Genomic DNA, 14049 nt, shown 5'->3' with positions numbered 1-14049 from the left:
TGTGGGATTGGTCCAGTTTCTTAATGTAGGTATTTAGAGCTTTGATTTTTATTCTAAACAGTGTTTTTATTATGTCTCATAATTTGGGTTTGTTGTGTGACAATTTCTTAGAAAGTCTTTAATTTCTTCCTTTATATGTTCTTGACCCATTAGTGATTCAGGTGAGCACTGTTTAATTTCCGTATGTTTGTGAGCATTCTGCAGGTAGTGTTGCTGTTGAATTCTAATGTTAAATCATGGTGATCTGATAAGATATATGGCATTACTTCAATTTCTGCATCTGGTGAGGTTTGCATTGTTACTTAGCATGTGGACAATTTTTGAGAAGGTTCCTTGAGGTACTGAGAAAAAGGTATATTTTTTATGTGTGGATGGAATTCTATGTTGTTTAAGTCCATTTGACTCATAACATCTGTTAGTTACCTTATTTCTCTATTAAGCTTTAGTCTGGCATACCTTTTCAATGGTCAGAGTTGGGTGTTGAAGTCTCCCACTTAAAGTGTGTGGGGTTTAATGAGTAATTTAAGCTTTAGTGGTCTTTCTTTTACATATGAGGGTATGTTTGTATGTAGCATAGATGTTCAGTATTGAGCATTCCTCTTGATTGGATTTTTTGTGAATAATATGAAATGTTCTTCTTTGTCTTTTTTGATTGATTTTAGTTTGAAGTCTATTTTCTTAGATATTAGGATAGTTACACCAGCATGTTTCTTAGGTCCATTCTAATATGCATCAGAAGGATGTTTTCATATTCAATCTGTTAGCCTGTTTGTTTTTATAGGTGTCTTTATTACATTTATATTAAGTGTTATTAATGACCAGTGACTGCTAGCTCCTGTTATTTTAGTTGTCATTGTTGGTGATGTTAATTTGTGTATGTTTCCCTTTGGAATTTGCTGCTGTGAGATCATCTATTGCCTGTGTTTTTGTGGGTGTAGCCTTGGGTTAGAGTTGCCCTTCTAGTATTCTGTGTAGGTCTGGGTTTATGGCTAGGATTTGGTTAAATCTGGTTCAGCTGTGGAATATCTTGTTTTGTTCATCTATGGTGATTGAAAGCTTTGTTTGGCATGGTAGTCTGGACTGGCAACCATGGTCTCTTAATGTCTGCATAATGTTTGAGTAGAACCTCTGGCTTTCATTGTTTCCACTGGTAATTCAGGTACAATTCTGATATGTCCGGTTTCATATATTACTTTCCTTTTTCTTTGCAGATCATAATATTTGTTCTTTATTCAGAATGTTTAGTGTTTTGATTATTTTGTAGCAAGGGAACTTTTTTTGATCCAGTCTATTTGGTGTTCTGTATGCTTCTTGTATCTTCATATGCATATCTTTGTATAGGTTGGGAAAGTTTTCTTCTATGATCTTCTTGAAGACATTTTCTGTGCCTTTGAGCTGGATTTCTTCTTCTTCTACACCTATTACTTTTAGGTTTGGTCTTTTCAAGGTGTCCCATATTTTCTAGATATCTTTTGTTAAGCTTTTGTTAGAAATAATGTTTTCTTTGACCAATGAGTCTCTTTCCTCTATTGTTTCTTCATTGTTGAGATACTCTCTTCCATCTCTTGTACTCTGATGTTTATGCTTACATTTGTGGTCCTTATCATTTCCTTTTATCTTATGCTTCTATATTTGCCTCAGGTTTATTTTATTTATTATCTTTATTTCAAGTTTTGAGTCTCTATTTATTTCTTTCATTTCCTTGGTTTCTTTTTCTTAAAGTGATTTTTTGATTTCTTCCAATTTTTTGTTTTTGTTTTCCTCCATTTCTTTGAGAGAATTTTTCATCACCTCTTTAAGGGCCTCAGACATTCTCTTAAAGTTATTTATAGGTCATTTTCTTCTGCTTCATCTATATTTGGTTGTTCAAGTCTTGCTATTGTAGAGCCACTAGTTTTTATTGTTTCTCTTTGTGGTGTTGAATGTAATCTTACCTTGTCTACCCATCTTTTCCTCTAATTGATGTAGTTGAAGCTGTCTTGTCTCTGGTGATCAATCTTCCAGGAGCCATTGGATCCAAGGATCAGATAGTTGTTCCTTGTAGTGCAGTCATGGTCTGAGTTCCAGTCTCCCGGGTGGTCACAAAGTATTCCTGGAGATTGTTCTGAACTCTCTGAGGTCACTCTGCAATACCAGGAGTCTTTCGTGCCTGCTCCCATGAAGGTTACTTGCTTGTTGCTGCTTACACTGAGGTCACTGGCATGGGCCTCCTCCTGTAGATATCACTATCTGAGGCCTACCTGGTGGAGGTTGCTGGTTTGGGGCTTCCAGGGCAGAGGTTGCTGGTTCAGGCCTGCTACCTCAGAGGTCCATTCATCTTTGGTATTGTAAATGTCTTTGACATGGGCCTGTTCCCTCAGTGGTGGCTTCCTTGTAACTGCTCCTGTGGAGTCTATTGCCTCAGGCCTACTTAAGCGGAAGTCACTGGCTCAAGCTTGATCCTCTGGTGGTCACTACATTGGGCCTGCCCTGGCTTGGCTGGGGTAACAGGTTCAGGCTTGCTCCCATGGAGGTCTCTGGCTCAGGCAAGTTGAAGCAGGTGTCCCTGGTTTGTGCCTGCTCCCTTGCAGTTGGCTGAGTTGTGTCCAGTGCTGCAAATGTCTCTGGCTTGTGCTTGCTCTCTCAGCAGTTGCTCCCTTGGGAGGACTGAGGCTTCAGGCCTGCTCCAGTTGAGATTGCTGGTTCAGGCCTGCTGGAGCGGAGATCATTGGCTTGGGCCTGCTATGACAGTGGTCGCTGGCTCAGGCTTGCTACCTCAGAGGTTGCTGATTCATGCCTGCTCCTACAGAGGTCTCTGGTTTGGAACTGCTCCCTCATTAGTGGCTCCCTTCTAGCCCTTCCTGCTCCTGTGGAGGATGAGACCTCAGGTCTGCTCTGGTGGTGGAGATTGCTGGCTCACGCCCATGTCTGTAGAGTCCCTGGCCTGGGACTGCTCCTGCAGAGGTCCCTGGCTTGGACCACATTCCACAAAGTTCTGTGGCTCAGGCCTGCTCACTCAGAGACCCCTAACTCGCACCTGGATCCCCAGAGGTCTCTGGCTTCGGCCACCTCCCTCAGGGGTTGCTCCCTTGTACTTGCTTCTATGGGGTTTCTATTTATTTTTTTAAGGAGTGGTTTTATTTATTTTTTTCTCTCCCAAGCCAAGGTATATTTTTAAACACACTGGAGCCATTCAGAGGTTTATTTTTCTCTATCTGTTTTTATTATATATTTCTGTCTGTTTTGAAGCACATGAATCTTTAATCTGCTTATCAATAAGGCTAGGATTAAAACTGTGACTTTGGTGGCTGTCTCCACCACAATTCTCATCTTGTGGAGAGTCTACCTTCATGGTAATGGTACTGGCCAGGGTCACCTATATTTCAACAAATCTGCAGAGTTTCTAGGTCCATACCACCACCAGAAAGCCTAAAATCAGTTGCTCATAGGCATCATTTAAATGTTTTTTGGAAGAACCTCTTAAAAGAGCCGAGATGTTTTTGCTGCCAACACCGAATCATGAAGTTTCTCTTAAAGATGCCACACCTCTGTTTGCCTCTAGCAAGCATAACTAAAGATGGTTACCAAGAAGCTGCACTTGACTCTCATCTTATCTGTCTAGAATCCTTTACTTAATGCCTTCTCAGGTTTTATGTGGAATTCTTGCTAAACATTTTTGGTGCCTTTTGTTGACAAAACTTTCTGTCCAACCTAGTTCTGTAGAAATTCAGTCCCAAATAAACACACAGAGGCTTATATGTATTATAAACTACTTGGCTTATTGTTCAGACTTACAATTAACTAACACTTATGGCGTAAGATCTCCTGTAATTCTTGTTTATATTTAGTCATATGACTTGGTACCTTTTCTCAGTTTGGCATTCTCATCTTTCTTCTTCATTTGAGTGGTGACTGACTGGCTGCCTTTCCTCTTCCAAAAATTACCCTAGACTGATTGCCCTGCCTATACTTCCTGTTGAGCTACTTGCCAATATGCATTTTATTAAACCACTATGATGGCCAAGACTTCTCAGTGTACACGAACATTATCTCAAAGCACAGCTACCTGTACCTGGGACAGGATACCTGGGGACAGGAAGAATCAGGTACCATCAGTCACACACTGACACAACCTCTGCGTTGGCACATATGTACATGGTGATACACACCTTGGAGAGAGAACATCTAGGCCGTCCTTCTTCCTCAGGGAACTGAGCCTTGTGTGAGAAAAAGCAGTGAAGTCCCACAGATCAGGAAGGGATTTAACTTAGAGCAGGATTTTGGATTAGCATGTAGGGAAGCATTCCTGCCTTCATAAGGGAGCAAGTTAGATATTGACTCCTTTTGCTTATTCCAGGGTGAGGATCAGTGATCCTGCATTCTTGTTATCTGAGTCTGGAATAAAGAAGCATGCAGACTGGGGAGTCACTGGAAACACATCAGGGTTTGACCCTTCCTTCTCACTGTAGAGCTGCCTTGACACTGACTCTCTTCTTCCCTGTCCTTAAAAAGAAACCTCTAATCTTTTTATTCACATAATGTATTTTATTCAAATACACCCTACTTTCCCCATATTTCTCATCTCTCATGATGCACCTTTTCTGCAGAAATAAAAGTGCTTTTTAAAAATCTGCAGACTCTACTTAGTTCTGCCTCAATGTTTATGCATGTGGACTTATTATTGCAATAAAGGTCAGTAGTCTGTTAGAAACTGAAATCCCAAAGAAAACTGATTCTCCCTCTTCTAATAGCTAACCATTTTGAATACTTCATCTAAAGATGAGGATTCAAGACTTCCTTTACTATCATGCTGAGATGCTGGCTGGTGTGGACTTGTACAAGTAGTTACAGGTGCTGTGGGTTCATGAGTGTGGCTCCCTTGCCGTGCCTGGAAAACACTGATTTACTGACATCATCCCTCATTTCTGCCTCGTAAAGCTCTTTTTACTTCTCTTTTATTATTGGTGCCCAAATCTTGGAAAGTGACGAAATGTTTGAAATGTCCCATTTAGACTGAGGACTTCAGTCCTATTCTCTAAATGTGTGCTAGTTAGTTCTTTGTATTAATCAACACCTTCATAAATCAAGAGTTTTGAATTAGCTGAAGAAATGCAATGATATATGTTATAAATTTTAAATTCTTAAGGGGTTGTTTAATACAGTGTCCATTTAACAGAGTAATAGTGCTAAATTATCTCCTAGGGCTTATGATCTACCATGTCATGGGTTCTTGGACTGGTTCTTGGAACCAGATATAATTTCAAGTTTTTGGAGGTGGACCTAAAATCCAATGAGAAGTATTTAGTCATTCCCATAACATTTATGGCACTTTTGAACCAATGTGCATACATTGTCAGACTCTTTACTGTTGTAGGTTATGATTCTTACTTTTGAGACCCAAGGCCAGTGTCAGATATCCTCTCATGTTTTCAAACTTGCTTTGAAACAACATTCCTGCTTCCTTCCCTGTTCTCAGAACTAGGATTTGTTCTTGTCTTTCTCAGCTTGCTACTGTATCACATTGTTGTTATATGTGGTCCACACCTGATTCTTGCCCCATCATCCCTGTGAATTGCATAAGAAACACAAGATGAGAATCCCACCTGGACACCCTGCTCCCTTGCCATCTTACCCAAGGTCTCCACACACTATTCACGTACTGCCATGACTTACACACTCTTACTGGCATGCATGTGACAATGCCATGGGGGCAGATATGTACTGTTGCCAAGGTATCTAAAATATTATTTTTGGCGTGATGACAATGAATTTGTTCCTCCTATTGAGGCCACTGCAAACCTGCGGCCCCTCTTGGATTTGGAAAGGTCTCTGTTTGTTTTTAAACTTCCTTCTTTTATTCATTATTTTCTTTATTATTTTGACCTGGAGTAACATATTAATAAATCCCTTTCACTTAAATCATAGTTTCCTTCTACACTGGGGAATCTAACTTGTACTAAAATTCTGGAAGACAAACAAGACAAACACAGCACAGATGGATTTTATATTCACAGACCATGGTACAGTTACTGTGACTCAGAGAAGAGATGAGCACTGCCTTGGGAAGCTGTTTGAATCATCAGATTTATGACTGTGAGACCTTGATTTGGCTGGACTGGATGTTCCTGGGACATGGTGTGAGGGATGCAGAAGTTCACCTATGAGGAGCATAGGCCTAAAATGCTTCTGATGAGAGGGTGGATGTGGGGGAGGTAATAGACTGCACAACTTTAACCACAAATACACAGTTATATTTACACATACAGTTCCACATTCCAACTCACACTCATACACACTCACAGACACACATACAACACAGAGTCACATTTACAGATGAGTTCTCATATCTGAATACACACACAAACACAGATACCAAAATTCATACTTATGGCTACAGTCACAATCCCAACACGCATGTACTCACTGTCACACAATCACAGGCATACATAGTCACACTCCCAGATAAGTAACGTCCCAACACACACACACACACACACACACACAAAGACACAAATAGTTACAAACACAGATGCAGTCCCACATCCCATCACACATATACATCCATAGCCCCCTCAAACATGCACACTCACAAACTGACACACAGCACCAAAGGCAGACTCGGAAACCTCCCCATTCACAGCACCAGGGGTGGTTTTCTTCATTTCTTTCAACAGGTCCACTCTGTCTGGCCTGGAATCACTGTTGACAAGGCTGCTCTTGAACTTCAAGACATACTTTTGCCTCTGTTTTCCTAGTGCCCATATTAAAGGTATGTGGCACAGTGCTTGGCCGTCAAACACAGAATTTTTAAAATATAATGTTTTAATATCACTAAAAGTAGTTTCTTTATTCACAGAGTGTATTCTGAGCACTGTTTTCCTGCCCTCATCTCATCTGAGACTCTCCCCAGCATCCATCTTATCCAAATAATGACAGGCAGAGGTCATAGGACCATTTACAAGGTCATTTAAGTATTGAACTCATGGCATTCTTTTATATATGTAAATTCTTTTATACACACACATACACACACAGAGAGAATGGCTTAAAATCCATGATTTCCCATTCATTTTGCTCAGATAATATAAATAATATCAAAACTTCAATTAAATAAAAACAATATTTAAGTATGTGTAGTCACTTGAAAGTGGACTTGCTTCCAATGGGTCATATGTTTAAACTTTGTTCTCTGTATGATGGTGCTCTTTAAAAATGCTGTGGAAAGCTTGAGAGGTGGTGCCTCAGGAGGCACTGTGTTACTGGATGTGGATCTTGAATTCTTATACACCAGTTCTCTCTGTGGTTTACTCTCTACTTGCAGGATGCAGGTGCAGTGGGAGAAATCCTGCATCCCATGTCTTTCTGTCATGATAGACTGTGCCCCTAACTCCTTCAGTCAACTAGACTCTTTGTTTCTGCATTTACTTCCTGTTAGCTATATTTCACAGAATAGAAAAACAGCCAGTGCAGCTATAAATGACAAATATTTTATCTATAAGTGGTAGTACAAGCCTCCCTGGGAAGGGGTGATGTGATATGTAATGGCACATGGCTTGAGCACTCAGCTACAAAGAGAGGTAAGGTGTTTGGAGCACAAATCTAATAAACATAATCAATACATCAAAGACTTCAGAATTAGTCATGTTCCTCCAGGTCTCAGAGAACACTGAGGAAAGGAAGGCTGGAAGAATGTAAGAGGTAGAAAACTGCCTCCATCAGATTGGTATCAGGCAAGACAGTGGGGCATTTTCTTGGTTAAAAATTGGTTTTGGAAGGATTAGGCAGATTAGAAAGTGCCCTTCCTGGACAGGTGTTTCTGGGTTGTATAAGAAAGCAAGAAAGCTAAACAACCATGGAGAGCAAGCTGGTAAGCATTGATTTTGTGTGATTTTTGATTCAGTTCCCACTTTCAGTCTCCTGCCTTATTACATGATTTGATTCTTCTCTAAAATTATCTGTGAGAGCTATGATGATATTATTCATTCTCTTCTCATGATGCTTTTAAGCATGGTTTTTATCAAATAAAAAATTATAGTCTAGAATAATTTAAAATTCTTTTGATGACAGTACAGACATGGAAAACACAGTCAAATATACAATCACACTAATAAGTACAGTCACATATCCCAACAGAACACACAAACACATTACCAAACACACACACACAAACACATACATACAGACATCCATAAAATGTACTTTAAAAAAATATTCACTGGTAGACGGGCTGACTTTCTTTCTTACTTTCCTTCTACTGGCACATTTTGTTAGGCCTGGACTCACTATGTAGACCAAGTTGATATTGAACTATGAAAGATTTTCTAGCCACTGCTCCCATATAACTGGATTAAATGAATGCATCACTCTGCCTGACATTCACATGAAGAGTCTTAAAAAATTATTCATTGTTTGAAAATATTTACACACAATATGTTCTGATAGCTATTTCCCTCCTTCATTCCTTCCCAGGTCCTTCTTCTCTCCCACATTGCCCAGTTGCACAACTGGAAGAATTTTTGGGACATTGAAGAGAATTGCCCCATGGTTTTCATTTTTATCTAGGCAACAAATGCTTCAAAAATCCATAATTACCAAAATATTTATTTTTTAAAATCATTATACATTTATTTCTTTTTTAGATTCCAATATTCTTATTAATGTATACAATGTAAGGTGATAATATTCAGTACTAAGGAGTTGGCTTGGAAGTAAGGTGTCTGCCTCCTAATATGAGTATCTCAGTTTGATTCTCAGTATTTAACTAGGAACCTGGGTATGATGGTTTTTCCTTATATTCCCATCAGTCAATAGATTGTGACAGGAGGCCCTTTGGGACATATATCTAACCATTCTATCTAAACATGTGAGCTCCAATTTCAGTATGAGAAATTATCTCAAAAAAATAAGTTAATGGGCAATTGAGGATGATTCTTCTAATCAACATGTGGCTTCCACAGTCATATGCAAACATACACATATGCAGACACTGTATCAGCAATGAGCATTTTCATTCATTCAAATATTTCCTTTTCCTGGATTGATATTGTAGATATTTAGAACTATCTCATGGATGTCATGTCATGAATCTCTGTGAAGAGCTAAAGTGTGTCAAGTGACTAAACCGCTATTGTGTGAATCTAGAACTGAACTCTTGTAATGCACTGTGAACTTGTTCCCTCTCCACCTTGTTCCATCAGCCCTTTCTACTCTAGTGACTGCCATTCCCTCTGCAGTCATGATATCACCTCTATTAATGTGGGAAATTATATCTTTCTGTCTACAATTCTGATATTTTTTTAACTTGGACTTGGTTCTTGACCTTAATACTTTGTACATTAGACAAATACCTTAAAAACAATTCTAAAATAAACACCAGCTACCCCCAATGTTCTCTTCTCATTGCATATCACTTAAGACAAAGGTCATCATACAATAGAAAAATAAAATGTAAAGGATCGATGTTCTGAGCATCAATATCAATAAGGCAGGAATAGGGAGGTCAATTAAATCCATAACAAACCATAGAAGAGAGAGAGAGAGAGAGAGAGAGAGAGAGAGAGAGAGAGACGACATGGATGGGGAAGATGGAGAGGACGGAGAGGAAGAGAAGGAAGAAACTGTATCTTCTCCTGGTGGCTTCTATCCAGAGTCTCGACCACATCTCCGAACATGGAAAATAAGAACAGAGTGTGGACATGAGCATTGCAGTGTCTGCCCCACACTGAAATGAGAAATGCAGAATCTACTGAGCTGTGTTTCAGTATCTGGCATTCAGAGAGGAACTGGGAATCTGAGGCAGGAATTGGAACTGGTATGTCTGGAGAGACTTGTTCAGGGGAAGAAGGCCCAGAACCTGATTGAAAACCCTCACTTCCAATCGCACATGACACATGACCTGTGCTCAGTTGTCCAAAAGTGCTGTGGTATCCCGTGTAAAGTAATATTATGAGAAAATAAGCATCTCCTGAGTAAACACATAAGCACTCAGAAAGAAACACAGAAACAAGGCACAGATTAACCTACACAAGTATAGACATACAAGAAAAGACAGACAGATGTGTATTAGCACCTTGTGTTGCTTGAAAATGTTCTGTTTCTATCTGTCATTCAACCTACTTAAAATGTCAATATCATGATTGTTTATAATGTTCTGTCATTATATCCATTCATCAGACTACTCTCTCTCTTTTTCCTCTCACTACTTTGACTGTTCTGTTTTCTCCCACTCTCATGTCTCTTCACTCTTCCCTCCCCCTCTGCTCCTCTTCCTTCCTGTTTGCTTCTTTCTTCTGCTCACCAGAAGTGAGATTACTGGATAACACGGTCTTACATGTGTAAATCTCTGAAGAACCACCCTAGTATTTGTCAATGTCACTATAAAGCGATGTTCACATCAATATAGCACATGAATCCCTTCCTCTATATCCCCCACACACATTTCAATACTTTCCTTTGGCAAATGGCACTTGCACCATTGGTTACAGGCAGCTTATCCTTTAGGTTTTAATATCCTTGACTCTGATGATTAGAGATGTTGGCCTATGCAAGGTCTTCAACCTACATTAATTTGTGAAGATGAAGGAGTGCAATCAGAGAATGGAGGGCAGGAAGTTGTCTGCCCATGAGGACATCACCTTTCACAACTGTATTCCCCGAACTTGTTTTACCTTGTGGACCCATTTCTCAGACAAGCGAGAGTAATGAGTTTCTATGAGAAGAAAAATGAGACTGATATCTTGAATGAAATAAATGGTGTTCTAACCTTTAACAAGAAGGATTGATGCTTCAAGCACAATATTTATTAGTCAAAAATTAGGCTGTACTTTTGAAATATTATGATTTGAATCAAGGTTTCATACATACAAACCAAGAACTAAGCCATTGGTATAAGTCCCAGAACTGGATGAATAAAGAAATACTTTATTTTTAATTGTATATATACACTTCTGTGTGGGTAGTGTAGTTATCATGGAGAGAAACAGAGGGTACAGGATTCTCTGTACTCACAAAAGTTTTTGAGCTGCCCTGAGACTAGGGTTAACACTTTCCAGGTTATTTTCTTTCCTTAGAATGTGTTACACTTCCCTAACCATAATCACTTCTGTCCTGCTTGATTATTTTCTTCTGGTCAGAGTGTATTCTGAATTTACAAGGTAAAGAAGCCATTAAAATATTTCTGTAGATCAATTTCTTGCCACAGAAGAAAAACTGAATAGAATCTAACTCTGAGCTTTGATCTCCATGACTGCAAAATGAATGGGTTTGCCAGCCAAGAAGTTGTCCTATTTATGGGATGTGTAGATAGCATTATCACTGGGACTCATTGGCCAACCAGACAAACCAATTGACAAATTTCAGGCCCAGTTCTAGAACCTGTGTCAAATATATACTACAGGTTAATAGAGGAATACATATGTCATCACGTGTAGAGAGAGAAGGGAAGGGAGAGAGAGAGAAAGGAGGTAGAAAGGGAGGAAGAGCAGTGCCAGAAGGAGAAAGAGCGGGAGAACAAAAAGAGAGAGAGTAAAAGAGGCAGAGGGCAAAAACAGTACAATAAACAAACAGAAAAACATGTCAAAATAGAAAAAAGATATTTGAATAAAACTGTGAACACTTCAAGAATTACTGTAGAGAGAATCTTAGAATGTGATATGGAGATGCAGCCCAGACACAGAGGAGTCCTTTTATGCCTCTCTGAACAGGCTCCTCTGCTGCACAGAGCTCTGTGTGCTCTCAGCGCCCCCTGCTGGTCCTGATCTCCTTGCATGGAGGTTTGTGTCTGAGCTCACAGTAGCTTTCACTCACTGTGTCTCTTGCACAGTAATACATGGCTGTGTCCTCAGACTTCAAACTGCCCATTGCCAGGTATAGGGTGTTCTTGGCATTGTCTCTGGAGATGGTGAATCGGCCCTTCACAGCATCGGAGTAGTAGATGTAATTACTATCATAAATAGATGCAACCCACTCCAGTCCCTTCCCTGGAGCCTGGCGGACCCAGTTCATCCAGTTGTTACTAAAGGAGAATCCAGAGGCCACACAGGAGAGTTTCAGGGACTTTCCAGGTTGCACCAATCCTCCTCCTGACTCCACAAGCTGAACCTCACACTGGACACCTGCAAACAGAAATTTCTGATTAGGAAACTCTCACAGAATCCATTTTTCTTCTTCCTCATGTACACAAATGCACACAGATATGGTCTCCATAAATTACCTTTTAAAACAATGGCAAAAAAAAGCCAACTGAGCCCCAAGTCCATGGTGAATGGTCTCTGATAAGTGGTGAACAGTGAATGGGAGGACCAGGGAACTCAGCTCTGGGCTCCTCTGTCCGAGTTGCAAAGTCAGGGCAGTGCTGGTTTTCATTGGCACAGAGACTCCTCATTTGCATGTCTTCCTGCTCTAGAGTTGCAGCCTTGAGGGAAGGCAGTGCTCATAACAGATATAAGGCATCAAAATGAACGATGACAGTTATAGAAATTGAAATAAAATTGTAGTTTTGGATTCACAATTTCCTTATGAAGAATTCACAGCACTCCAGTTAGTTCTTTTATGTGCGTATGTGTGTGCACAGAACATGTGGATATTTGTTATCAGGTCTCCTTAGTACATATATGAAATTAAATATATATAAATTAAACAAACACAAATGTTTCTAAACAGGAACTCAGTTTTTCCTACTTTCTTGGCTGTGAATGGTTTCTCCCTGATGTGGCTCTTTGACAAAGTCACAACATTCAGATGCTGTTAGCATAACTCAGTCTCTGTTGCAAAAACACTTGGGAATTTTCTGAATTTTACTTATTTTTGAGATCACGCTGTCCCCATGCTATAGGAGAATAGAAATGAGATATCCCTTGTCACTCTTTCTCTCCACTGCTTTGACCTATGTCCAGTAGCATCAAATGCACTTTTTTCCATTCTCTCTTTGATTCCTTTAAACTCCCCACTCCACTGTTATCTTCTGTCATCATTACTCCAGGCAACTCATGACTGTCTTTATTTTGTGTTAGAATAGTTTTCATTTACCTAATAATATAATTTTCAAAACCTGAATTTTGATTAAGTTTTAGGAAAAACTTATTGTTATCTAAGCAGTTGCCTGTTTTCCCTCCTACTCATCTACTTTCCATCGTCAGTGCCAGTGTTTACTTTAACAGCCCAAACATTACCCTGTGATTCATTCTCCTTGCCCCTCACTTAAGATGTCTTCCTTTCCTAGGGTTCTCATTCTAGTTACAAGGTCTACAAAACAGATGTCAGAACACCTGAGACAAAGAATGTAGGTTCTGAATATCACAGCAACAGGCAGTCTTTACCCTTCTCAATGTTAGTTATATTTTATGACATAACTGTTTCCAGTTCCAAATACATTTTTTGAAGACCCAGAGAACACTGAGGAAAGGAGGTGGAAAGAACACTTAAGAGGCTGAGCATAAAGAAGAGTGCTGTTTACTGCTGAATTCTGGATTTGACATGGCTCTCACTTTCAGGAACTCATAATGGCAGTTGTTTTCTGTGTAAGCATAACTGAGACCAAGTCACTCAAAACCATTGTGTTCATTATTTCCAGGCCTTCCCACTTACTGATGATCTGTTGGATATAAATCCTTTCCTGAAATCTGAGACACTTTCTTTTTCTATAGTGTGATCTTTGGTAGGTTTCTTATACTGCAGTGCCTGCCTATACATCCATGCACACATGGGCAGCATTAACTAGATTTAAAGATGTCAATAAGTTGCGAAAGGCATATGTTGGGGATTATATGGAGTGGAGCAGAAGGAAAAATAGAGTATAAATGTTATTATATTTCATTGTATATATTTAGGGTGTACAATTTCTCAAAATGGAGATAAAATAGTAACTATTGAATGACTGAGTTGTTTAAAAAATAAATCCCCAAAGAAAATTCTTTTTTTTCTTTTTTTTTTCTGTTAGACTTGTTTATTCAAGTATCCGAAAACACTCTTTACACTTCCTCCCCTCCTCCCAATACCCTCCCGCTCCCCTCACTCCCCCCACTCCCTCTCCTCCTCCCTCACCATTCCCAAGAGCAGTCAGGGTTTCCTGCC

At 39.6% G+C, this 14049-nt stretch overlaps 1 gene segment (V, D, J or C); it reads right to left on the bottom strand.

Moving 5' to 3' along the window:
• Positions 1-11712: 11712 nt before the first annotated feature.
• Positions 11713-12318, bottom strand: LOC148120383 (immunoglobulin heavy variable 3-66-like). The segment is given in 2 exon segments: positions 11713-12092; positions 12191-12318. Coding segments are annotated over 2 exon segments (426 nt in total).
• Positions 12319-14049: the final 1731 nt, after the last annotated feature.

Source organism: Myodes glareolus, chromosome 11, assembly GCF_982192425.1.
Source record: "Myodes glareolus chromosome 11, mMyoGla1.1, whole genome shotgun sequence".
In the NCBI taxonomy this organism is placed as follows: Eukaryota; Metazoa; Chordata; class Mammalia; order Rodentia; family Cricetidae; genus Myodes; species Myodes glareolus.
Note: the sequence above shows the minus strand (reverse complement) of the source record. Positions and strands in the feature narration are given on the sequence as shown.